The 21,235-nt window shown below is 36.5% G+C and overlaps 2 protein-coding genes across 2 annotated transcripts in view; one reads left to right on the top strand and one right to left on the bottom strand.

Annotated features, from left to right (window-relative positions):
* Nucleotides 1-639: 639 nt before the first annotated feature.
* On the top strand, nucleotides 640-6,607 carry zgc:101858 (uncharacterized protein LOC449555 homolog). Its single transcript, XM_044112035.1, has 8 exons — nucleotides 640-747; nucleotides 920-1,090; nucleotides 1,429-1,607; nucleotides 5,317-5,410; nucleotides 5,555-5,624; nucleotides 5,706-5,742; nucleotides 5,856-5,919; nucleotides 6,402-6,607. Exons 1-8 carry the CDS (start codon nucleotides 724-726, stop codon nucleotides 6,558-6,560), a joined length of 798 nt encoding a protein of 265 aa, XP_043967970.1. The 5' UTR covers nucleotides 640-723; the 3' UTR covers nucleotides 6,561-6,607.
* Nucleotides 6,608-6,739: 132 nt separating this feature from the next.
* The window catches only part of col27a1b (collagen, type XXVII, alpha 1b), a 79,495-nt gene continuing 64,999 nt past the window's right edge, over nucleotides 6,740-21,235 (bottom strand). Inside the window, exons 48-62 of the mRNA XM_044112034.1 lie at nucleotides 20,893-21,000; nucleotides 20,688-20,795; nucleotides 19,871-19,978; nucleotides 19,729-19,782; nucleotides 18,134-18,196; nucleotides 17,915-17,968; nucleotides 17,776-17,811; nucleotides 17,261-17,278; nucleotides 17,134-17,169; nucleotides 15,247-15,273; nucleotides 15,102-15,167; nucleotides 14,840-15,008; nucleotides 14,635-14,744; nucleotides 10,938-11,156; nucleotides 6,740-8,422 (exon numbers count right to left, since the gene is read on the bottom strand). Of these exons, the coding sequence (XP_043967969.1) occupies nucleotides 8,276-8,422; nucleotides 10,938-11,156; nucleotides 14,635-14,744; nucleotides 14,840-15,008; nucleotides 15,102-15,167; nucleotides 15,247-15,273; nucleotides 17,134-17,169; nucleotides 17,261-17,278; nucleotides 17,776-17,811; nucleotides 17,915-17,968; nucleotides 18,134-18,196; nucleotides 19,729-19,782; nucleotides 19,871-19,978; nucleotides 20,688-20,795; nucleotides 20,893-21,000 (1,323 nt within the window). The 3' untranslated portion in view covers nucleotides 6,740-8,275. The remainder of the gene's footprint in view (nucleotides 8,423-10,937; nucleotides 11,157-14,634; nucleotides 14,745-14,839; nucleotides 15,009-15,101; nucleotides 15,168-15,246; nucleotides 15,274-17,133; nucleotides 17,170-17,260; nucleotides 17,279-17,775; nucleotides 17,812-17,914; nucleotides 17,969-18,133; nucleotides 18,197-19,728; nucleotides 19,783-19,870; nucleotides 19,979-20,687; nucleotides 20,796-20,892; nucleotides 21,001-21,235) is intronic.

Raw genomic sequence — 21,235 nt, forward strand, 5'->3', positions numbered from 1 at the left:
CAGCATTGCATGGACACAAAGTAGTTGTAACTTTTCAACTACTGCTGAAAAGTTACAAGTTTAAAAACAAACTGAATCCACTTTAAATAATCCACTTTGTTGGTTATTTAAATGGGGGCTTTTATCTAAAATCAACTTATTTTAGCTTTATAATGTCATTATAACAAACCTGGAGTGTCTATTTGTTTCTAGCATGTTTGAAGAATGTATTATTGGATTAAAATAGTATCCAATAATTCCAGGAAGGTATGTGATACCAAAACCTTTGTTTCTACCTTTGGGATTTTACCTGTACACAGGAGTGTACAAACTTTTTGCCATGTGACCCTAATAACACATTTTCATGTCAAAATTAAAACAAATTTTGCGTTGTACAAACATGTTGTATTTGTAGAAATACTGTCACAATTCAGTGAAATACCCTATTTTGCGACAAATTTGCAGCACTCTTGAATTGTAGTTGCAAACGACCTTGTGGTCAGTCTGATGACGCCATAGTTATTAAAACAAACAAAAATAAACTACCAAATTATATCACTGCTTGTAATAACTTTAAAAGACAAAAGTTTTACTTTAAGAATTGATTCATGTTTTTTTAGGAGCATCTGTTCGCATAAACTAAACATCTGGTGCTGGTTTGTCATATTACGTCATCAGTGGTGGACAGACCTTGCTGGTCATGGAATAGAAACCATAGCATAGACACAAGCAAAACGTTCAAAAATGGCTTCAGAAGACGCGTTTAAAGTGAGTCGTACTTTAAGATGGTTAATTCGCGTTTTTCGTTAAATGCAGTTGATGAAAAGCTTCCTTCTGCATGTTTGTTTACCTTTGTGTACAGAGTCACCTGAAAGTTTCAGTGTCTATGTTGGTGTTTTTCTTCTTGTTGTTGTTTTTTTTTTTTTTTTTTTTTTTGTAGGTGTCATCACTGAGGGGGAAGGTGTCCCTGATAACGGGAGCCAGCTCGGGGATCGGGGCTGGTACCAGCGTGCTGTTCGCTAAACTCGGAGCTCTGTTGGCTCTGAACGGCCGAGACTTGCAAAACCTGCAGAAAGTAGCCAAGCAGTGCGTCGAATGTGGCGCTGCTGAGGTACACTCTTTTCCTAGGATCTGTGTACAAATATGCATTGAGCCAAAAGTATAACAGGTGCATTTAAACAATTTCCGTTTATAGCCCCGAGAATTAGCCAATATTTAGTAAATATGAGCAGATTGGCTAGGGTTTCAGTATTTGTTAGACATATTTATTGCTTATCAGAGTTTTTATGAATGAAAACTCTCTGAATGATCTACAACTAATTCACCATAACTAAATCTTTCTGCTTCAGGTTTGTATTGTAAAAAAATATATATTTTACTGCAAGTGTAAAATTTTAATTGTCTTTTTTGTGAAATGAATAATAATATAGTGTCAGTTTTCTTCTACAGCCTCTGCTTGTTCCTGGAGACCTGACTGATGAAGACACAGTGAGGAAGACTGTGGAACAAACCATTAACCGCTTTGGCCGGCTGGATGTCCTGGTCAACAGCGCTGGCATCCTGGCTATGGGCAGCATTGAGACCTCAGACCTAGCTCAGTATGACAAGGTCATGAATGTTAACGTCAGGTAGGATTCACAGGAGACACCATTCAAATGCATTTGAATGTAGAACAAATATATATTTAGAAAGTCAGCTCAACTCAATTTTGGATTTATATTTCTGTGTACAAAATACATAGAAATGCATTGTTAAAATCTCTAATCAGTCTGGGGTTGTTTGAATGAAAACTCTCTGAATGATCTACAACTGATTCACCATTCCGAGTGAAATGTCGGAATGGTGACATTCCGACATTTGTCACTCAATCTGTGATCCGAGTTTCACAGATTGAATTAACTCAATCTGTGAAACTCGGATCACAGATACTCAGAAATTTGTGATACTCAGTTCCACAGTGATTTAGATGTTGCAAAAGGAACGTTTCTCATGAGATTAAAATCAATCTGATGTTGATTTTTTTTTTTGTGTGTGTCTTAAATAGGTAATTTTGTAAGGTCCAACCAAAAGATGCTTCAACACGTTAGTCCAGTTTATGTGACCTCAGGGTGCCTGCAAGGCAGCTGCTTTTAGTTATTTTGATAATTTAGAAGTTTTGTCTGTAGGTAGAGTTTAAACAGTGTTTTATGCTTTGCTGCACTTTTCTCTGCACTGCTATTCCTCTTTATTCCAGAGCTTTCTGAGGGGCCTCAAAGCCATTTAATATTTATTTTCAGCCTTGTCTGTTGTGTCGCATACCTAATGAGTTTGTCTGATTTTTATGCTGATTGTTTCTAATAATACACTTTATGTGTTTCTCCCAGAGTGGTCTTTAATCTACAATATCTGATGGCTGAAACCTTCAGCCATCAGATATTCCTGCTTACAGATTTCATGTTTCAATACATTTGGAATTGTAAGATTTAAAATGCAACAATTTTATTTTGGACTGCTTGTTATAAGAGCCCATGTGATTTTCTACAAAATACAGATGGGTTTTGGTCAGTTTCAAATATCATAAAAAAAGTTTATTTATTTCACTAAACTAGCTGAAGGAGTAAAACAGATCGGTACATGGGGTGCTAAGGAAGCACCGGATGGTTTAATAGCATACTTTAGCTCGCCTGCATTGTTGTGTCCAGCTTATCTCATCCTCTTATTGAAAAACTTTCCATATAATCACTATTGGGTTTCCATGTGTTTCCTGGCAAGTCAAACACAGATATTCCCTAGTCAATAATCAAGATGAAATCTGCATCTTCAGAAAGCTTTTCAGCAGAGGGAAGCACAAATGTCTGTAACAATTACTGGAAGCAAAAAGGTTTTAATCATTATTTAATTTTCTTTCATGCACCTTGAAAGAATAATGGAAATTTGTATCTTTATTGTATGAACTCCTAATGCTGTTTTTGATTATGTGCAGCCATTGAGTACAGTTGAAAAAAAAAAATCCCATTAGGCGTTAATAGATTACCTTCATTATAATATGAAAGTTTCACATCATTTGAAGAATTATGAATACAATTTAGGAGAAAAAAAGACAGTTTTTTAACCATAACCTTGTGTTTCTGTTTTCCATGTGATAAAAATTCATTATTTCTCCTTGAGTTGTTACTGCTGCAGCTGCAGCTCTGGGCAAAAATATTTTTATTGCCTTCTTGATTATTAAAAGAATGACTCTCAGGAGTAATCTGATTGGTTTCAGTTGTTTTTCTTTCTTGTGTTCTCCTTTATATGTCAGATGATGAGTCTAGGGGGAAATTTGTAGTTTAGCATTTGGTATTTTTGTATCGCATGTTTTACAGTTTTAAAACTACAAGAAAAAAATCTTCTCACTTCTCTCAAAAAATGTTCTTTCATGTTGCTTGTAACCTAATAGGTTTAGTCTAATTTTTCCTCAGCATCCAAACTGTCATCACTTGATTCCTCTTGCATTAATTATACATCTATGTTATATTAAAACATTCTGTAGTAGAAGAGTGTGGGGAGGGCTTTACCTTATCAGTTTAGTGTAAATGAATCAGGTGAACTAACCCTTTAAATTGTAATTTGAAAAGGCATATAAGAAATACAATTTTCACTTCTTTAGATAAAACAAATTCTTAAATGTCTTCCAATTCCATTCAAAAATGTTAAAAAAAAAAGGTCTCTGTAGTTTTACATTTACACCCCAGATAAAAACAGTTTTGGATTACTAATTAAAAGAATCTAATCAGCTGAAACATTTGAAGTATAGATAATAATAATGATTTAATTATGTTTATTTTAAGAGACTGTTAGAGGCAGGGATAATTGTGGCATCTGTGACTTTATAAAAAAGAAAAAGCCCTGTCCTGAATTATTTTCCCACCGTGAAGCAGCCTTTTTAGTCTTACATGTATTTATTTATTGAAAGGTGAAGAACTGCTATTATGCAAATGTAATGTAAAACGTCTTGAAAATGTTTTTGATGGTGTACCCACCGTATTAAGCAACTTAGTAAATTTTAATTTGATCTATTGTTTTTTCCAATCTTGCATGTCTGTTTTGTAATTGTTGACTATTGGCTATGACTATTTGTAATAGGACATTAAATCTAAAAACATATTACTACTTTCTCTAGATAAATGAACCTTTTTAAAGTCTTTTGCTTTTTTAATAGATTATTTTTCTCCAGTAGCATAAAATAGGGTTAAGCCCCCCAAAATAAAAGATCTTTTAATCAGCAATAAGTTTGTTTCTGACCAGAAGTAACATAAGATTATATTTGTCGTTAGGAGCTTTGGGTTACATTACACATTTCTAATGTTCTATATTAACAAACTGAAAATTATATGTCTAAAATTACTCATACCTTTCTAAATAATTACTGGAAATATAATCACAAACACCTTCTTGGATGTTTCCAGTGACATTTTGACCATTTTTATTCGACTATAAGTTCTTCCACATATTCTCTGTCAGATTTAGGTCGGGACTCTGGCTGAAAAACATTCATATCAATTCCAGTCATTCCAGTATAATCATGTTTCCTCACTGTACCACCTTTTCCTACTACTCTCCAATTACTCATTATTTGAGGTTATAGCTTCTGTTACGTTTCTGTTATGTTTTCCCTCTGTATAGCATATTATTTCATCCATAGCATTTCTTTTTAGCTGTGACACCATTTGACAATAGGGCCTGAGCTATTGCTGTCTGTAACTCAATCTGTTCTCTGTATATATAAAACACTTGAACTTGTTTGTCCCTTAACATAGAAAGTACTCCAGGGCCAGTGATCCTGTTTGAATCCGTATTTTTATATATAAACTACAAATGTTTTAGCTTGAGACAATTGTTGTTGTGAATGAGTGCTATAAACTAAAGTGAACTGAATTGAAGGACAAAGAGACCTTTGGAGTAGCATTTGATGTGTTTTCTCTCTCTTTTATCTCATTTATCACACTTTCTAGAACATCAATTCAATTTGTGTGTTAAATGAAGGTGAACATTGAAAGAAAACAGCATGTTGTAACAAAAAAACATTTCCTTTACCCACAGCTTCACAAACAGCATTAATTCAACACAAACATCAGATCTCGGCAGCAGCAAAAAGCCGCCTGACACAAATCGTGTGAATGTTAGTGGGCAGGTGTGATATTGCTGTTATCACACTACTGAATCCAGTCACAGATGTGGGATTATTTTCCCTTCAGCAATAATATCCTTGCTGACAAGGAATCTGACATTTTAGACCCTCTTTTAGATGATAGTGACTTCATATTTGAATCTTAAGCTGATTTTCCAGGACTATATCTTTTCTGTTTCCCTGATCAGATCGGTCTACCACCTGACTCAGCTCTGTGTACCCCACCTGATCAGGACCAAAGGCTCCATCGTCAATGTTTCCAGTGTGAATGGACAGAGATCTGTGAGTTGTTTATTCATCTTCCTGTGGAGGGATTGATAAAGTTCATCCATCGGGATGCAAACTGTTAATGGAAACACTGTAAATCATGTGCATCATATGTTTTGTTTTAAACGTTGTGAAAATTGAGATGTTTGTTCTTTTCAGTTCCCTGGTGTGTTGGCTTACTGCATGTCCAAATCCGCCATTGACCAGTTTACACGTTGTACAGCTCTTGGTAAGATAAATATTGTTTTTAATGTACTGCACTGTACTCACATGTACTGAGCATTATATGGCTGCTTCATTTTACCTGTAGAGCTGGCATCGAAGCAAGTTAGAGTAAACTCTGTCTGGTAAGTGACTGGAAGCTCTTGCTATTTCTTTTTCTGAAATTCTTACTTTCACAGAACTAAATCGTCCGTTCTGTTATAAGATGTTTATTCTGTATTTGTGTTTTAATCTCTAGTCCTGGAGTGATTATCACAGATGTCCACAGAAGAGCTGGGCTGGATGAGGACCAGTACACCCAGGTAATAAAACAACAAATGCTGGTCGAACTGAGCCGATTTTGTATGAGGGACTTTTAAACAGACAGCCTTTTATGCACTTGGTGTCTGTTTTTCCTGATGTAGGCTTTTTTGAAACAAATTTCAAATTACAATCTGTGCAAATTGGCCTGCAAGCTCCACTGTTAAAACAGATTTATTATACTATGTTGTAAATTAAGAAAAGCTGTGTAAAACAGTCAGTAGTTGTAGCACTTCTTTTCCTGACCGGTTCAAGTCACAAGATCATAAAAAGCAATGAATGGAATTGGTCAGTTGTTTGATTAAATATTAGGGCTCATAACAGTCAATTGTAGTTTATTCATGCTTCATTTATTATACGTTCTAACAAATACTTGATTATTAAAAACATTAGCCGTTACAGTCTGAATTGGATTTCATTGTTACATGAATTTGCCCAACACTCTTCACACATCCAAACATCCTTGTTGACCTTCCATCCGCAGTTTCTTGAAAAGTGCAAGCAGACGCACGCCCTTGGCCGGCCGGGTGAGGTGGAAGAGGTGGCGCACAGCATTGCCTTCCTGGCGTCCGACGCTGCCAGCTTCATCACTGGAGTGAACCTACCGGTTGATGGGGGTCGCCATGCCATGTGCCCAAGATGAGGGATGTTAACCTGCAAAGGCCTGAGAATAAAGGCAGTTTGAATAAAGCGTCTCAGTGAGTTTTTTGTTGGTTTGTTTGTTTTATCACTGAAGCCAGGAAGGAAAAGTAGACGTATTATAGTAATTTAGAGTCATTTAATGTCTGCAAATAATGTAACCATTTTGGCCATCGAGAATGTAATAAAGTGTAATATTGTTGGATGTAATAACATTTTGTCAGTTAATATGTTAAAGGTATAGCATTAAAGAATTTATTGTAAATCTAACATTTGCAGCTGACAATATATCAATAGGGCTTTGTGACCTTTTTTGTTTTTCATACAGTTGGCTCATTAAAAATAGGAAAATGAGTGCTATATAGCATACTCATTGTATTTTAAAAAAATATTTTCTCTAAAACCTTTTTACTATGCAAGTTTACAACTTCATGTAAACTTGGATATTTAACACTGAGGATCATTGAGTCGTGTTTTTCATATTCTTTGAAAAATTGTACTTAAATTATTTTATCTGGTCAAAACATGTATTATATAAAAGCTGTTTCTAAAGAGTTTCACACTTTATCTCAATGACCTGTGGAGTCATTAAAACTTTATTCAGCATTAAAAAAAGATTGTTCACACAACAAAAACTGAGATTTACATTGTATTCTGTCATGTTAGAAATCCTCTGAGTTCACAGACTGGTGAGACCAATCATATTTGTTGCATCTTAAATAACCTTAAAAGCGCTGGTACCTGCTTCTGAGGTGGAGAGCTAATGAATATTTAAATAAGTTTTAAATAGAAATTATTGATACTAAATGGTTGCAGATAATAAACTTACATTTTGACAAGAAAAACTTAACTTATGGTGTTGAAAATTATACAAATAATCGTTAAACTGTCAAGATGATACTTCAAGAAATTTTGTGTGTGTGTGTATACTTTACATTCTTCCCTTTTAAAGCACAGAGATAGCTCGGATGAGCCCTGACATGAGTTTATCCCCAGAGTGTGAACAGCTTCAGCACCAGGTGTCACCTCTATGTTGTCCCAGATTAGATCAGGTCGTGGCTTCAGTTTGCGTCGAGTTGAGCGGTGCAGAGCGAGGTAGCATTTCTGACATCTTTGCTCCACGTTTGCACTAAAAGTGCCACACAACACTGTGAACATACCTGCACAAACACTCATCACCGAGCTGCTAATTGAGGCTCACGCAAAAATTCCTGGAGTAACACTGGATACCTGAATGGGTGATATGACTGTATATCCCTACAAGTCACAAACTATAGCAATTGCACTTCAACGCACAGTATAGAGTACATTTACATCTATAAATAGTTTCATTTCAAGATGTATAATTTCCATATTTCTGTACAGTTTTTCGCAGAACGGTTCATCAGACCACGAATGAAAATATACAACAAGGTTTCAGAGATGACAAGTTTAAGATGCTCATCTTATTTTTCTGAAGGAAGCAACCAGCTCTTGTATCACACAACCAAGTCTTTGTTTTCAGTTGGGCCAGAAGTTTTATCTCTGCCATTTCAATGAGCTGTCTTTTTATAGTGTCCCTGCTGTTGTTTTTGTCTTGTTTTTATTTTGCAGTCCAAGCATTTTTCATAGGGAGGGTGGAGAGTCTCATTGTTTTTTAAAGTACAAAATCTTTGATGTTCTTCCTCCGTTTCAAAGCTTTAATGCAGTCGCTCCTTTGTGAAGTGTTCAGAGTCGGCGCTACAGGAAGCAAACAGGTCCAACCTCGAGGTGAAACCGCGCACCAGGCTCTGTGGTTGGCAAATTGTGCACATCTATGATGGGAAGCAAAGTTGGGTCTTGGCTCTGGAAGATGAAGTGGGTCTGATGCCAGCGTCCATCTCTGATCTGAAAGACACAATTATATAACAACACATGAGGCAGAAGACAAAATGATGGCAAAAATTCAGTTCTACCTTTTCTACAGGAATATTGAAAGTGGAGGCACATTTCTGATTTCTACTCCAGAGATTAATGCAAGTGGAGTAGATCTAAATTTGATCAGCTTTTCTTACAGCCTGCCTTTCTATTAAAATATCACCAGTCACTGAATAATGAACAGAGCTACCAGGTAACAGTTTCCAGTGGAAATGATCCCTTTGCTTTTTGTACTGTGCATCCAGAAAGTATTCAAGACGGAGATATCCTGGATCAAAACCTGCTCCAGGGTGCACAAAGCACATGGTGGAGATCTCAGGGTTTAATGGAGCTTGAGAAGTTCTGCAAAGTAGAACGGGCCAAATTGCTTACAGATCGGTGAGCTAAGCTTGTGCTATCATATTCAAAAAGACTTGAGGTTGTAATTGCTGCCAAAAGTGGATCAAGAAAGTGTAAGTAAAGGCTGTGAATATGATCATAAATCTGATTTCTTGGTTTCAATTTAATAAAACATTCTAAAGATAAAAGGGATAAATTTGAAACAATTTGTAATAAAGCTGTAGCACAAAATGTTTCAAAAAATAAAGAGTTGTGAAAACCTTCCAGATGAACAGAGAAGTTCAAATGAGCACAGGCGTGAATGGCATATGTTTTCTGGAGAACTCAAAGTGAGCACAACTTCTCCTTGCTTCAAAAAAAGTATTTGGGATGTAACTGGGATGTGGTGGAAGAGGAAACTCCCATCATGGATCAGCTTACAAATCTGTAGGAACTGCATTTTTATGTCATTGTGCACCGAAATCTCTGAAGAATGTTTTTAACACTTTAGAATCTATCCAAATGAAGAATTAAGAAAAATTGATACAAAAATGGGGATCCAACCTCGTCCTAGCAAAGTGGCCAATACAGTGAAGAGTGACTGTATTTCTTTCTTAGTGGAGACCTGTTATTGATAAGTATGTCTCTCCCCTGGCTCTGACTTTAGCTAAATAAACCAAAATAAGACAAAAAAACCAAGACCCAACTATCAAAAGATTTAAGTCATACTAATTGCCTCTCTGCCCCAGTTTCTGTTATTGTGCAGGAGCCTGCTGCTGGGAAGCCAGCTTTGTGTTAGCAGAGACAAACATTAGATTAAAGTTGCAGCTTAATGCATTCTGCCATTTCTAATTGAAATGAAAAAGGAGATCATTTGTTTTTTTTGTTCATTTTTTTTTTATTCAATTCAAAACTAGTATCTCTATCAAAGAAAACGCCATGTTACTTGATATCAATATAATTGGTGCATTTCTATGAAAGGCTAAAATTGTGGTTCAGCTCAGCTATCTAAAATGGTCTAGCAGAATCACTTTAAAAGCTGCATTATGTTTCATTCATGCACAAACTGGTAAAAATGTCTAATGTTTTATCTATTTATGTATCCAATTAAAAAGCTATTGTTTACTGGTTAGCAATAAAATGGATGGGAAATTGCTTAGTTTATGACTTTTAGTTGAGCCAGTCCTACAGAAGGTATTTTTTAAAACAACCTTTCCCTTTCCTTCTTAAATATGTCTTCCTTATAGAGGATTGTTTCTCATAAAGTCTGTCCACGTAAAAATGCAAAAACACAATAAAAAACTAAACTCAAATGCTGTCAGCAGCTGCCAAGCTAACAGACCCTTTCCATCTTTTACTTCTTTGTGTTTTATGGTTGATTGCAAAAAAACAATTATACTGCCCGCTTCTGCACCAAAGGAATCACCTCCTGTAAACAAAGGCGATTGCACTGCAAACTTGCCAAAAGTCTCTTGTTTTCCTGTCTAGACATCAATACTGCAAACAAGAATTAATGAAAATCTTAACCCTGAAGGGAGCTTTCCAAAACGTTTGTTTTCTCTGAAGATGAAAGGCAAAAGCAGAAACAAAATTAACTTCAACTGTGTGCAGGAAAAGCTTTGAAAATGCTTCATATATAAGGGTTGCTGCTGAATAAATTTGTGAAAGTTAAATCCTTGACCTTAATCAGCCATACTATATTGAATGTGAACCAAAATCAGTTAATTTGAGAATCATGCATCTCATCACACAATTTAGGCAGCAATTTAACTTTTAGTAATTAAAGCTGATTACTAAAGTTTTAATATTGGGGTTATTTGAACCAAAGTAAGGAGCACAATGAGGGATCTGAGGAACTTTATTAGAAGTCTAAACATCTCCACTACTGTAGCTATTAAGACCACAAACTTATTTATATGCATAAACATCAGCATTATCACAAATTAGCTATAGTTGTTGTCACAGCACAGCATCAGAACAAAACGCTCATCAGTTTGGTCCGCAGTAGACTGTGCAGGCAGTGATCTGTTAAATGAACCATCAATGTTTACACATGAGTATCCCAATTTACAGCTTTAGACATTCATCAGTAATTATTTAATGTTAGAAAGGTCATCACATTGTTACTGTCAATCTATGTACAACGTGTTAATAAAAAGAGTCATACGCAGCAGTCGTCTCTGGGTATCTGAGGCTCCAGAAGGTCCCCCGCCTGGATCTCCTCCCCGGTCCAGGCCTTGAAGCTTACAGACCTGGGTGAAGGCTGCTGGGTGGGACCTTCGGCCCACACAGAGGCGTTGAGGCAGTGAATTATGATGTGCTGCACAGCCTCGGTGCTCAGCAGGTGGATAAAATTCATCTGGATTCGACCCACTCCAATTTCCAACTACAGAGAAAACATATGACCAGTACTGAAAAACTGGAAGACAATGAAAACAATCTGGAACACTTCAGACTGATTAACGTGGTTTAGTGTATCAAAAAGGATATTTTAGTACTAAAACATGGACACGTCTTGAAATGAGCTCTAATGTGGGAAAAAAAAAAAAAAAAGATTTTGTGGTTATCAGATCACATTACGTTTTTTGTCATTATTTGCCTGGAAAAAGCTAAGGAGACCGAAAACACAAATCAGAGCTCTCTAAAATTTCTCAATCACTGCTGTGCCTTTTTTGTTAAACCTCTTCACTCTGATGCCTCCAAGTCATTGAGCTAATTTTTTTGCAAATTTGTTCAAGCTCAGTCAAATGGGATGAAATGCATTATTGAATATCAATTCCCTTCATACATTACCTAATTATTAACAATGTCTGCCTTTGTGTAAATAAATCTCACTTTCAATACAACTGAAGGCCTCAAAGGTTTCTTAAGACCATTAGAGAACAAATAGCATCATGAAGACCAAACGATACAGCAGACACATCAGGGAGAAGGTTTAGTTATTAATGTGTTAAACTTCATATCTGCAAGCCAAAGTCTAAAAATGAAAATAGTTTGGCACAACTGCAGACCTACCAAGACATGGACACCTACCTAGATTGAATGCAAACCAAGAAGAGCTTTTAAACATACAGCTGGAGATGTAACCGAGTAGTTTAGATCAAAGCAATTGTATTAAAAATGGGCCAGTTAAGGTCTCCATCGAAGCCCAACTGAGATTCAGTGGCATGACTTGAAAATTCCTGCTGAAAATTGCTGAAAATACCTTCAATATATTCTGACTGAGCTTGAACTATTTTACAAAGAATGGGCTCAAATTTTGGCCTTTCACTATGCAAAGATGGCAGATGCATACCTCAAAAAGATCCACAGTTAAACATGGTTCTATAAACTACTGCCTCATTGGTTCTGGTCTCCACACTTTATACATTTGTGAATGTATAAAGTGTGGAATTCTTGCACTTAACAATTGTCCAACACTTCTTTCTGTTGATCTATCAAATGAATTCACAAAGAGTGAAAAATGTCAAAGGATATGCCCTATAGATATCGTCTTACATTATGCCTTTTGTAAGGTCACAGTCTGTAAGCAAAAAACAAACATATATTTGCATGCTCAACACAGCCACCGATGATAACTCTATTTGTAGCAGTTATTGCTCTTCACCAACAGATAAATAATTTATATGTAAATAAACTCTGAAGCATAAAGCAACACTCAGCTTTTGTCCTTGGAATATAGAACTTAATGTAAAATATTCTATCATCTATGAGCTTCATTTTAGCTTTTTTGCCAGGCCTTCATTTTGTGTTCAAGAGAGATTTAGTAATTGTTGATTGTTGTTTGGATTCAGGGAGAAAATGCCAGCAGTTGTTTCCACTGTTGCTGTGCAGCTACAACATTCTGGGTTTGAATTCCTGAGGTATTTCTGCAGTTTGCATTTCGTCCCAAAAGCTTGTGCTTGGATACTTTGGCCTCCTCCAACAGTCCAAAACAATCCCTCTTAAGTCAAATGGTCTCTGAAATTGTGAGTGTGTGTGCATGTTTGTTTGTCCTGTGTCCTGTCTCACCGTAACGCGGCACAGACCAGCAGTTACAGGTAAAGGATGGATAAATGAATAGATGTTTGTATTTATTAAGCTACATTAAGCTTTTTATAATGTCCCCTAAAAAACAGCACAACATTCAAATCAACTGCAGATGTTGGTGGTCTAGTTTGATCTACCGTAATGTGTGTGTTTTCTTTGAAACCAGGTGTGGGCACTCCTGGTCCTGGAGGGCCGCTGTCCTGCAACTCTTAGATGACTCCCTGGTCCAACACACCTGAATCCAAGAGCTGAATCACCTCCTCAGTGCAGTCAGGTTCTCCAGAGTCCTGCTAATGACCTCATTATTTGACTCAGGTGTGTTGAAGTAGAGATACATCTAAAAGTTGCAGGACACCGGCCCTCTAGGGCCAGGAGTGCCCACCCCTGTTTTAAACAGATCTTGCATTGACATAATTAACTTAGAAATTTGATCAACTACTGCTTTTTCAAAGTTTTAAGTCATTCTTGCTGGTCTAAGCATAAAAATAAACCCGTTTTTCTATGAATCACTTACATCTGTATAACAGATTCTGAATTAAGAATGAATTTATGTTTTTATAATTTTCTTTGCTCCTTCTGCTGGAAATATGCTGGCCTAAGTCTTTGAATTTTATGGAATCCAAACATTTTACTCTGTATATTAAAGATAAAATAACTCCAACAGATGAAGGTTAAATAAAGAGATTTACTTTCCAGATGAGAGTGCTTTTGATTGTATCCAACTCTGGAGACTTAATGCAATACATTTAGATTTACTGTTCAAACAGGCCATCCAAATTGTTCCAAAAGCATGCTTAAAAGCAAAAACCTGGAAGGCTACGCGTCTGTTTGTCAAAAGTGATATTTACAGTCTTAAACTCTTTGCTTCTTCAGCTTTTTTGTTGGATATCCCTTTTTGAGATTTATGTGGAGCATGTCCCTTAAGGATAATTACAGTTATGTGTTTATTCCCCTACTTGTTTCCTCTGTAGAATCTGAGTGGTAAATGTTCATTACAGCTTCATCTACAAAGCTTTGTAAAAGTATTCAAACCTATAGGAGCTTTTTTTCACATTTTGTCACTTCACAATCTTCAGTGTTGTTGAATTGGATTTTGTGTGATGGACAAATCCAGACAGTTCATGCTTTGAGAATTTTATGCAAATAAACATTTTAAACACGTGTCATGGATTTGTATTAAGCATAAGCCAATTTATTGTTGTAACCACAGTATAAAGTTTTTGTTTTTGCATTTTGCAAATTAGCTCAAATGGGATGAAATGCATTATTGAATATCAATTTTCAAGTCATATCATAGATTCTAAATTAGATTACTTTGATCTGAGATAACTGAAATCAAAGTAATCTAATATAAATATAAATATTCTAGTTCAACGTTTATATTTGTCCTAATGGAAAGTGACCCTACAAAACAATACAACCTTTTATTCCATGTATGACCTGAATTTACCACCCTCCATCTATCCATAATCTCTTATAAGTGTCCCTGTCTCTCCTGAAGGAAAGCATCACCACACCCAGATCATCCCACCATTTTTACCATGTGAATAGTAATGTAGGATGTCAGGTTTTTCACAACTTGCAGAGTTCTAATGTCCAAATAGTTGAATTTCAACAATAACTTTCTTTTTGCAATTGCACCATAAGTAAAATTTGTAGATTTTATTTAGGAATAACAGAATAAGGGGGCTGGAAACAAATGCATGCCTCTCTTTTTAGATCTTCATAAAAAGTTCAGCCATTCTCTTTACGTATCATATAAACATTGATGTTTGTCAATACATTGTGGAAGGCCCTGTAGATTTGGTTAAGAGGGAATGCAAAGAAGTTCAAACCTTTGAAACTGTAATAGGTTTCAGACAAGTTTGTCCTCCACCAGTGAAGTTACACATCACTTCAATGCTGTCTGCACTGCAACCAAGGTTTGGATCGATCCAGTAAGGTCCTGCAAAAAGAAGTCAACCACAGAAGAAAACAAAATCTGACTAACTGACACAGAACAGGTGCATAGACACAACATTCAGTTAAACGACTTCTCACCGTCGTACATCCGCTGCTCACAGTTGTAAAGGTCCAGGCAGGTTCGAGCCGGGTTGCGTCTGGTTCCCAGCGGGTTCTTCAGGCTGTGGATCAACGTGCTGAGGTGGTGAAGTGTCTTCAAGATCTCCGTGCCTTGGTCTAACATGGGCAAGTCCATGCTTTGATAATTCTAGTGTTAATGTGAGTTTTTACACAGTTTAGGGTCAAAATGTTCTGCAATTTATAATAGAAGAAAATCATATCATGGCAATTAGAAACTGACCTCTTGCTGTAGAACAGCAGGAGGATCCATGATGCTTTCCAAAGCAGGACGGAGAGCTTCATTTCTCTGCAATCAGAAAACACAATTAGTTTGTATTTTGTTAGCATTAAACCCCAAATTATGATGTGAGAAGAAACAAACTTACTAGTAAATGCTCAGAAATTGGAAGGCCCTTCAAACCAGCAAAAGAAAAGAGGCATTAATACATCAATCTCAACCCCGTCTGCTCTTCTTGTTAGCTTTTTCCTACTGTGTGTCAAGCGTCTTTATAATAATCTATAATCTAGTAGTTATGGCGTTCTATTCTTACTAAATATGAAGATAAGCAGAAACAAATTAATGATGTGCAGGAAATGATGCATGAATAGAAAATAAATTATCCATAACTGCAGAGGAGACGAGCGGCCAGCTATAACACAGCTGATAACAAAAGAACAAAAGCAGGCCTGAAAAGAACGATTATCTGCTCCAAATAACACAGTTACAGTTCACCTCCTGCATTTTTATTCCTCTAATAGTTTTCCACCAAGAATGTGTCTAAAATGTACCATTTTTCCACATATGGAAAATAAAATCTAATCTTAAAATCTGAATTTTAGACATTTCAGTGTGTGGTCACCTCATGTCCCATTGTTAAAAACAATCTAATCAAGATTTTGATCATTTCTGCTAACTGTTTTGACAAACATCACATTTATTTAGAAAAAGCACAAGCATTTTTCACAGCTTATTTTACAATCATGTATTGCAGGATTTAATTGTTGTTTTTTTCTGTCAGTCCTAAAAATTAATGTAAAACATTGCAATATCTAAGATTTGAATATGACAAATGAATAATTGTTTGATATTTTTGGTAGGTTCAAATATTTCCAGTGTCATGCATTAGAATTCAGTTTGTTTGTGTTTTGCTGACCTATGCTGCGCTAAATCTTCATTTCTCATTGTAGCAAATTTGATATTCAATAGTGAAAAAACAAAAGCATAAATTCTGAACATAAAATTTGTTGATATTAAGCTAACTATAGGAGGGTTTAGTTTAGCAAAATAGCTACAGCTCAGTCATACTGGGTGTACAGCATCTTTGAATAGTACGGTAGTTTTTAAGTTCTGACAAATTCTCAGTTCAGTTTGGGTTTGGACATAGATTGGGCCATTCTGACCCATAAACATGCTTTGTTGCTGTATCCCAGTTGCAAAGTCTATTGCAAATTTTCTTTTAGGGTTGCTCTGAGCTTCGGTCCATCCACACGCCCATCAGCTCTGACCAATTTCTCTGCCCCTGCTAAAGGAAAGTATCCCCACAGCAGAATATTGCCACATTTACTAACACAAAATAAAAGAAATATGCCCAACAAGTAGACAAAAAACTATGAAGACTGTGCTCCCTTGCTGACCACAAAACAGTAGGAAAAAATGAACAAAGAAAGTAGGGAGTCCCTGTCAGCTTCCTTTGTGTGGTTTGAAAAACACTGATCTGCCTCTTAAAAATTCATCAAAAGCACCAAAAAACACACAATGTGTGTGTCACAGAAACCAGATAGCCACAAATAAAAGCCCAGGGAGAAAGAGTGAAGTAACACTGTGTTATGACACACTTTATGTTGTTGCTGATAAGCTGGAGCAGATCCACCACTAGAAGAAAATCCCTAGATGTCAGTGAACGTAACAGTGCAGTGTTAGTTTTCCATCATACATTTTGCATGCAAGTTAAAGGTGCAGTATTACGTATTTCCAGGAACATAGTGGCATTTTACATTAGGATTTATTTTATTTTTTTTATAAACCAACACAGAACAGTAATGTGCTTGGTTTATGACAAATGGTTACAATATAAATACATTGAAAGTTGTGTCTTTAGTGTGCTAAATGTGGAAAAGTTCCAGAGAAATTAGTAGCTTTGCAAATCAGTGCACAACACAAACCTGAAAGTTGTCTATAGACTGTGAGAAGCTGACACTATGTGAAGTATTAATGAATGTGAAAATAATCTATCTATTTTTCAAATGTTTAGCATGCAAAAAGGAAAACCTACTGGGGGTCCAGGTGGTCCTCGAGGACCAGGAGATCCCTAAAAAAATAATAAAAAAATTAAAACATTTACATTTTATATAACAATATATATAAATTTTGTTCTTGTACATATATTAAAAACTACTTACATTTGGTCCTGGTAACCCCTTAGGGAGAAAAAGAAAACAAACTGATTATGAAATAAGAATAAAGGCAGAAAAACTTTATCATTTCTAAAAAAAAAAAAAAAACAACTTACCATCTTTATCTGGTGTACTTTATTGCTAAAATTACTCTTTTGCCTGTTGCAACTTCTTACTTAAGAATCTTATTCCACCTAGCAAATCCAATTTTCACACTACAAACCTGGATGTGAATGTAGGCGTTTTCAGAGAGCGCCCGTAAATTATGCTGTGTGCGAGCGTTCAACAAACCTCTTAAAAAGCTCAGAGACGTGCAAGAGGCCTACATTTATCACACTGACAGGATTTCCACAGCAGCTAAGTGTCACTGCGAGTGTAACAACAAACAGCGGAACACAATAGGAAATGAAAAGTGCTGAAGGGCAGGAGGAGGCTGAGTGGTGTGCTGTCTCCTTGCTAAGTATCCTATTCTGTGCTCACAGTACAGACAGACAAGGATTCATCAAAACAGCGCCACGCACCGTCTCCCCGCGACTTCCTTTGTCACCCTGAGGTCCCTGGTGAGGAGAAAAAAAAACAGACGATCACTCCATCACTGCTAGGAAGGCAGAGAGGAGTCGCATAAAGCTTGGCACACAGGATGAGGGATGAGGTACATACTGGATGACCGCTGGGCCCAATGATGCCAACGGGGCCCAAGGCTCCCACCGCACCCTGAAAAGCAGAGGCATGTAAGTGACTAAGGACACATGTGATGAAGCTTCTGATGAGGCCGCACTTATTTTTCATGCCAAATGTGCAGTTTGGGAGAATTCAGTGGCCCAGAGTTGGCTGAAATACTGCACTGAGCTGGCAAGCTGTTATTTGTTATCAGCTTACCATCAATCCTCGTGGTCCTTTAGGTCCCTGTATTCCTGCCAGGCCAATGTCCCCTCGGGATCCCTGGAAACACATCAACACATCTCAGTGCAAAAGACATGCAGGTTAAAAAACAGACCTCGGGAAAAGTAACAAGAAATCTACATGGAGCAAAGGATATGTTGAGATTATCAGATATGAACTGTAATCTTTCAACTTTAAAAGCAGAGGCATGTTAGTTAAAGGTAACACACCAATGACAGCAGAGTATCTGAAATGAAGAGTTTATGATCCAGTTAGGTTGTTATTATCTTGTTGGTTTGCATGATAGCACATGTGCAAGCAGTTATGGTATAGTCTTTATGCGTAAACAGAAACACTGATTTTATAGTAAGTTGTTCAACTCCCTCCAAAGTTAACTCTTCCACTAAGCTGAATTCAGAAGTCGTCCAAAAACTCCACAGTGCCTGTTGCCCTATCTTCGTCTGTGTTATATTTAAATTATTCATTGTTTACATCGTACTTTTCTTTATTTTGTGTAGTTCAATTAAAGCTGGGATTAGGTAACCTTTTTATTCACAAACTTTGAAGGGAAGATCATTTTAAAACAGTTTATCTGGGTTAAAATCTCTTATTTTAGAAATCCATGAGAGATCATCAGTTTGTTAGCAGCGAGTTGATACTGATCGGATTGATAATTTTGTTTATTAGTTTGAACATTTTCATTCATAGCTAAAACTAATTATGTGTTGATTTTAAATAAACCTAAACAAATATTATCATGTCCTCTGTCAATGTGATGTAATCAGATGATTGGAAATAAAAAGTATTTTCTCTTCAGATTGATTTTGATAAGTTATAAGACAAATTGTTTTATGGAAGTCAATATTCTAATGCAGTTTTAACTTTGTTACACCCTCTAAATACAAACTAGAGCAGATTACCCTTTTTACTCTTGCATTGATTGTCAGAACTACTTCAGCAAGATTTTTTGTCATTTTTTACTCCAAGTTTCCTAGTTAAAAAATAGCTTTTTCCAGACTTAAGGTGACCAAAGGCACAACACATTTTATTCTACTAAAAATTCAAATCCTCCACTACCATAGCTTTACCAGACAATCACCAGACATTTTAGAGCCTCTACACTTTAATCCCAATTTTACTGTTTCTATCTTTGCTAAAAGCTTCAGAGTTGGATCAACTACTGAACATTAACAATAGTTATTCAGAAAGAGGTCCATTACAGGGTAATTTTTTGGCATCACTCAGAGGGTTTCATTTGAAAGACATAAGCTAATAAACTCCATGCAGTTTTATCTGCTGGTTTTATCTTAAGTGCAAAATGGCTAAAAATAAAACAGCTGTGGCTGAGCAGAGGCCACTCAGGGGCATTATACAATAATACTCTTAGCTCTGAAGCCTAATTCTCTCAAACACAACATAATCATTGGGACTTCCAGATAATTTTTGGTACTTAATCTTAACAAAAGTACCTTGGCTAACCCTGAATATAACTTTTAGGACATTCTACTGCCAAATGCCAAGCCCAGCCTCCAGACTGATGTTTGGAAATGCAAAAGTTGAACCCTTGAAACAAAGAGTTCTTGGTTACTCACCTTTGGGCCGAACATGCCCAGTACCCCTTGATAGCCCTGTTCACCACTATCCCCCTGACAAAAATAAAATAGCAGCCATTAGAAAATCAAATATTAGTGTCGTTTAAAGGAATTTGGCCAATTAAAATAAATCTCTGCTAACTGTTTGGCCTTTTGCTCCCAGGTCTCCTGGCTTTCCCGGTAATCCCATCACACCGACAAAACCTCTCTTCCCCGCTGGGCCCACCTGTCCTGGCAGACCCCTGTCCCCCTGAAACACACACAGCAACATCTTCCTTTGCAACTACACCACAGCTTTGGCACTTTTATGTTGACAAACCAGTAGAAGTTACTATTACAACAAATTTATAGTTCACAACACCGGTAGTGTGGACTGCATGAAAATATTACTCCTGAAAATTCAACCCCCAAGTTACTTTCCATAATGTCATTCAGGTGCATTCTTAAAATATGTATTTGACATTGGGGTACAAAACAACAATCAAAGCTTCAACTCTAATAAATCCAACACGTTTCCAAAATATGACTTAAACAGAATTTTACTTCCTATCCCAGGAGTCGCCCAGGAGATAAAAACTGAATATTACTGCAGAACTAATAAATGCAGCTTCTCTGTGGGTGTCATTAATTCTCTTCTCAAACATTATGAATTTTGCATTTTTATATTCCTGGAATGGCCATGCAAATAAATATTGTCATCTATTTTGCAACAGTGATTACTGCATTGACTGGTGGTATTTTAAGAAAGGCTATGAAGTGGAGTCAGGCACAATAAAAAAGTAACAAACAGGCAGCAATTGCTACATAAATGCCAAGAGAGGCTGTTCCAACATATCAAAGCTTGTTGGCTGTTCTGTCAATGGAAATACATTTGTGCATTCTTATTTATAAAAGTTCCTTTTATCATTTTTAGCACAACCAGTTAAAATGAAAAAATGTGGTTAAACCAGCCTTTATACCTTTGAGCCAAAAGAGCCCTGGCTTCCTGAAAGTCCCGTCACCCCCTTTCCGCCTGGCATCCCAGGTTTTCCAGGTAAACCAACTTCTCCGTCCTCTCCTTGATCCCCCTAATTCCAAAGCACCAATAGTGAGCAACAGAAAAAAGGAAATTAGTTTTTTTTTTATTTCTCTCTTATTTAAATGCTTCTCAGACAATGAGCTCACCTTGATTCCATTACTTCCATCTTTACCAGGTAAGCCATCCATCCCAGGTGGGCCCTCCAGCCCCTCCCTGCCCAGGACCCCACGTGGGCCAGATGGCCCCTGTGGGCCCTTAGGACAAAAAAACTCAAAATAAATACTACTGCTAAGCAAATATTTAATATGTAAAACAACTCTTAGACAAAAAATATGATAGATCTAAAAAGTGTATACCCCCCTGTTAAAAGATCATGTTTTGTGGTGTGAAAAAAAAAATATTAAAATAATCAAAACCTTGTCCTATAAATGATACGCGTTGTGATTTCTTACACATTCTGCTGCATGTTGCCGCGCAAAACGTAACCGA

The sequence above is a fragment of the Gambusia affinis genome, linkage group LG03 (genome assembly GCF_019740435.1).
Source record: "Gambusia affinis linkage group LG03, SWU_Gaff_1.0, whole genome shotgun sequence".
NCBI lineage: Eukaryota > Metazoa > Chordata > Actinopteri > Cyprinodontiformes > Poeciliidae > Gambusia > Gambusia affinis.

Bases quoted from the DNA above. Each gene is read 5' to 3' on its own strand.
- zgc:101858 (XM_044112035.1), top strand. From the start codon at position 724: ATGGCTTCAGAAGACGCGTTTAAA. The intron at 748-919 runs GTGAGTCGTACT...TTTTTTTTGTAG, and splicing joins CTTCAGAAGACGCGTTTAAA to GTGTCATCACTGAGGGGGAA. The intron at 5,920-6,401 runs GTAATAAAACAA...TTCCATCCGCAG, and splicing joins ATGAGGACCAGTACACCCAG to TTTCTTGAAAAGTGCAAGCA.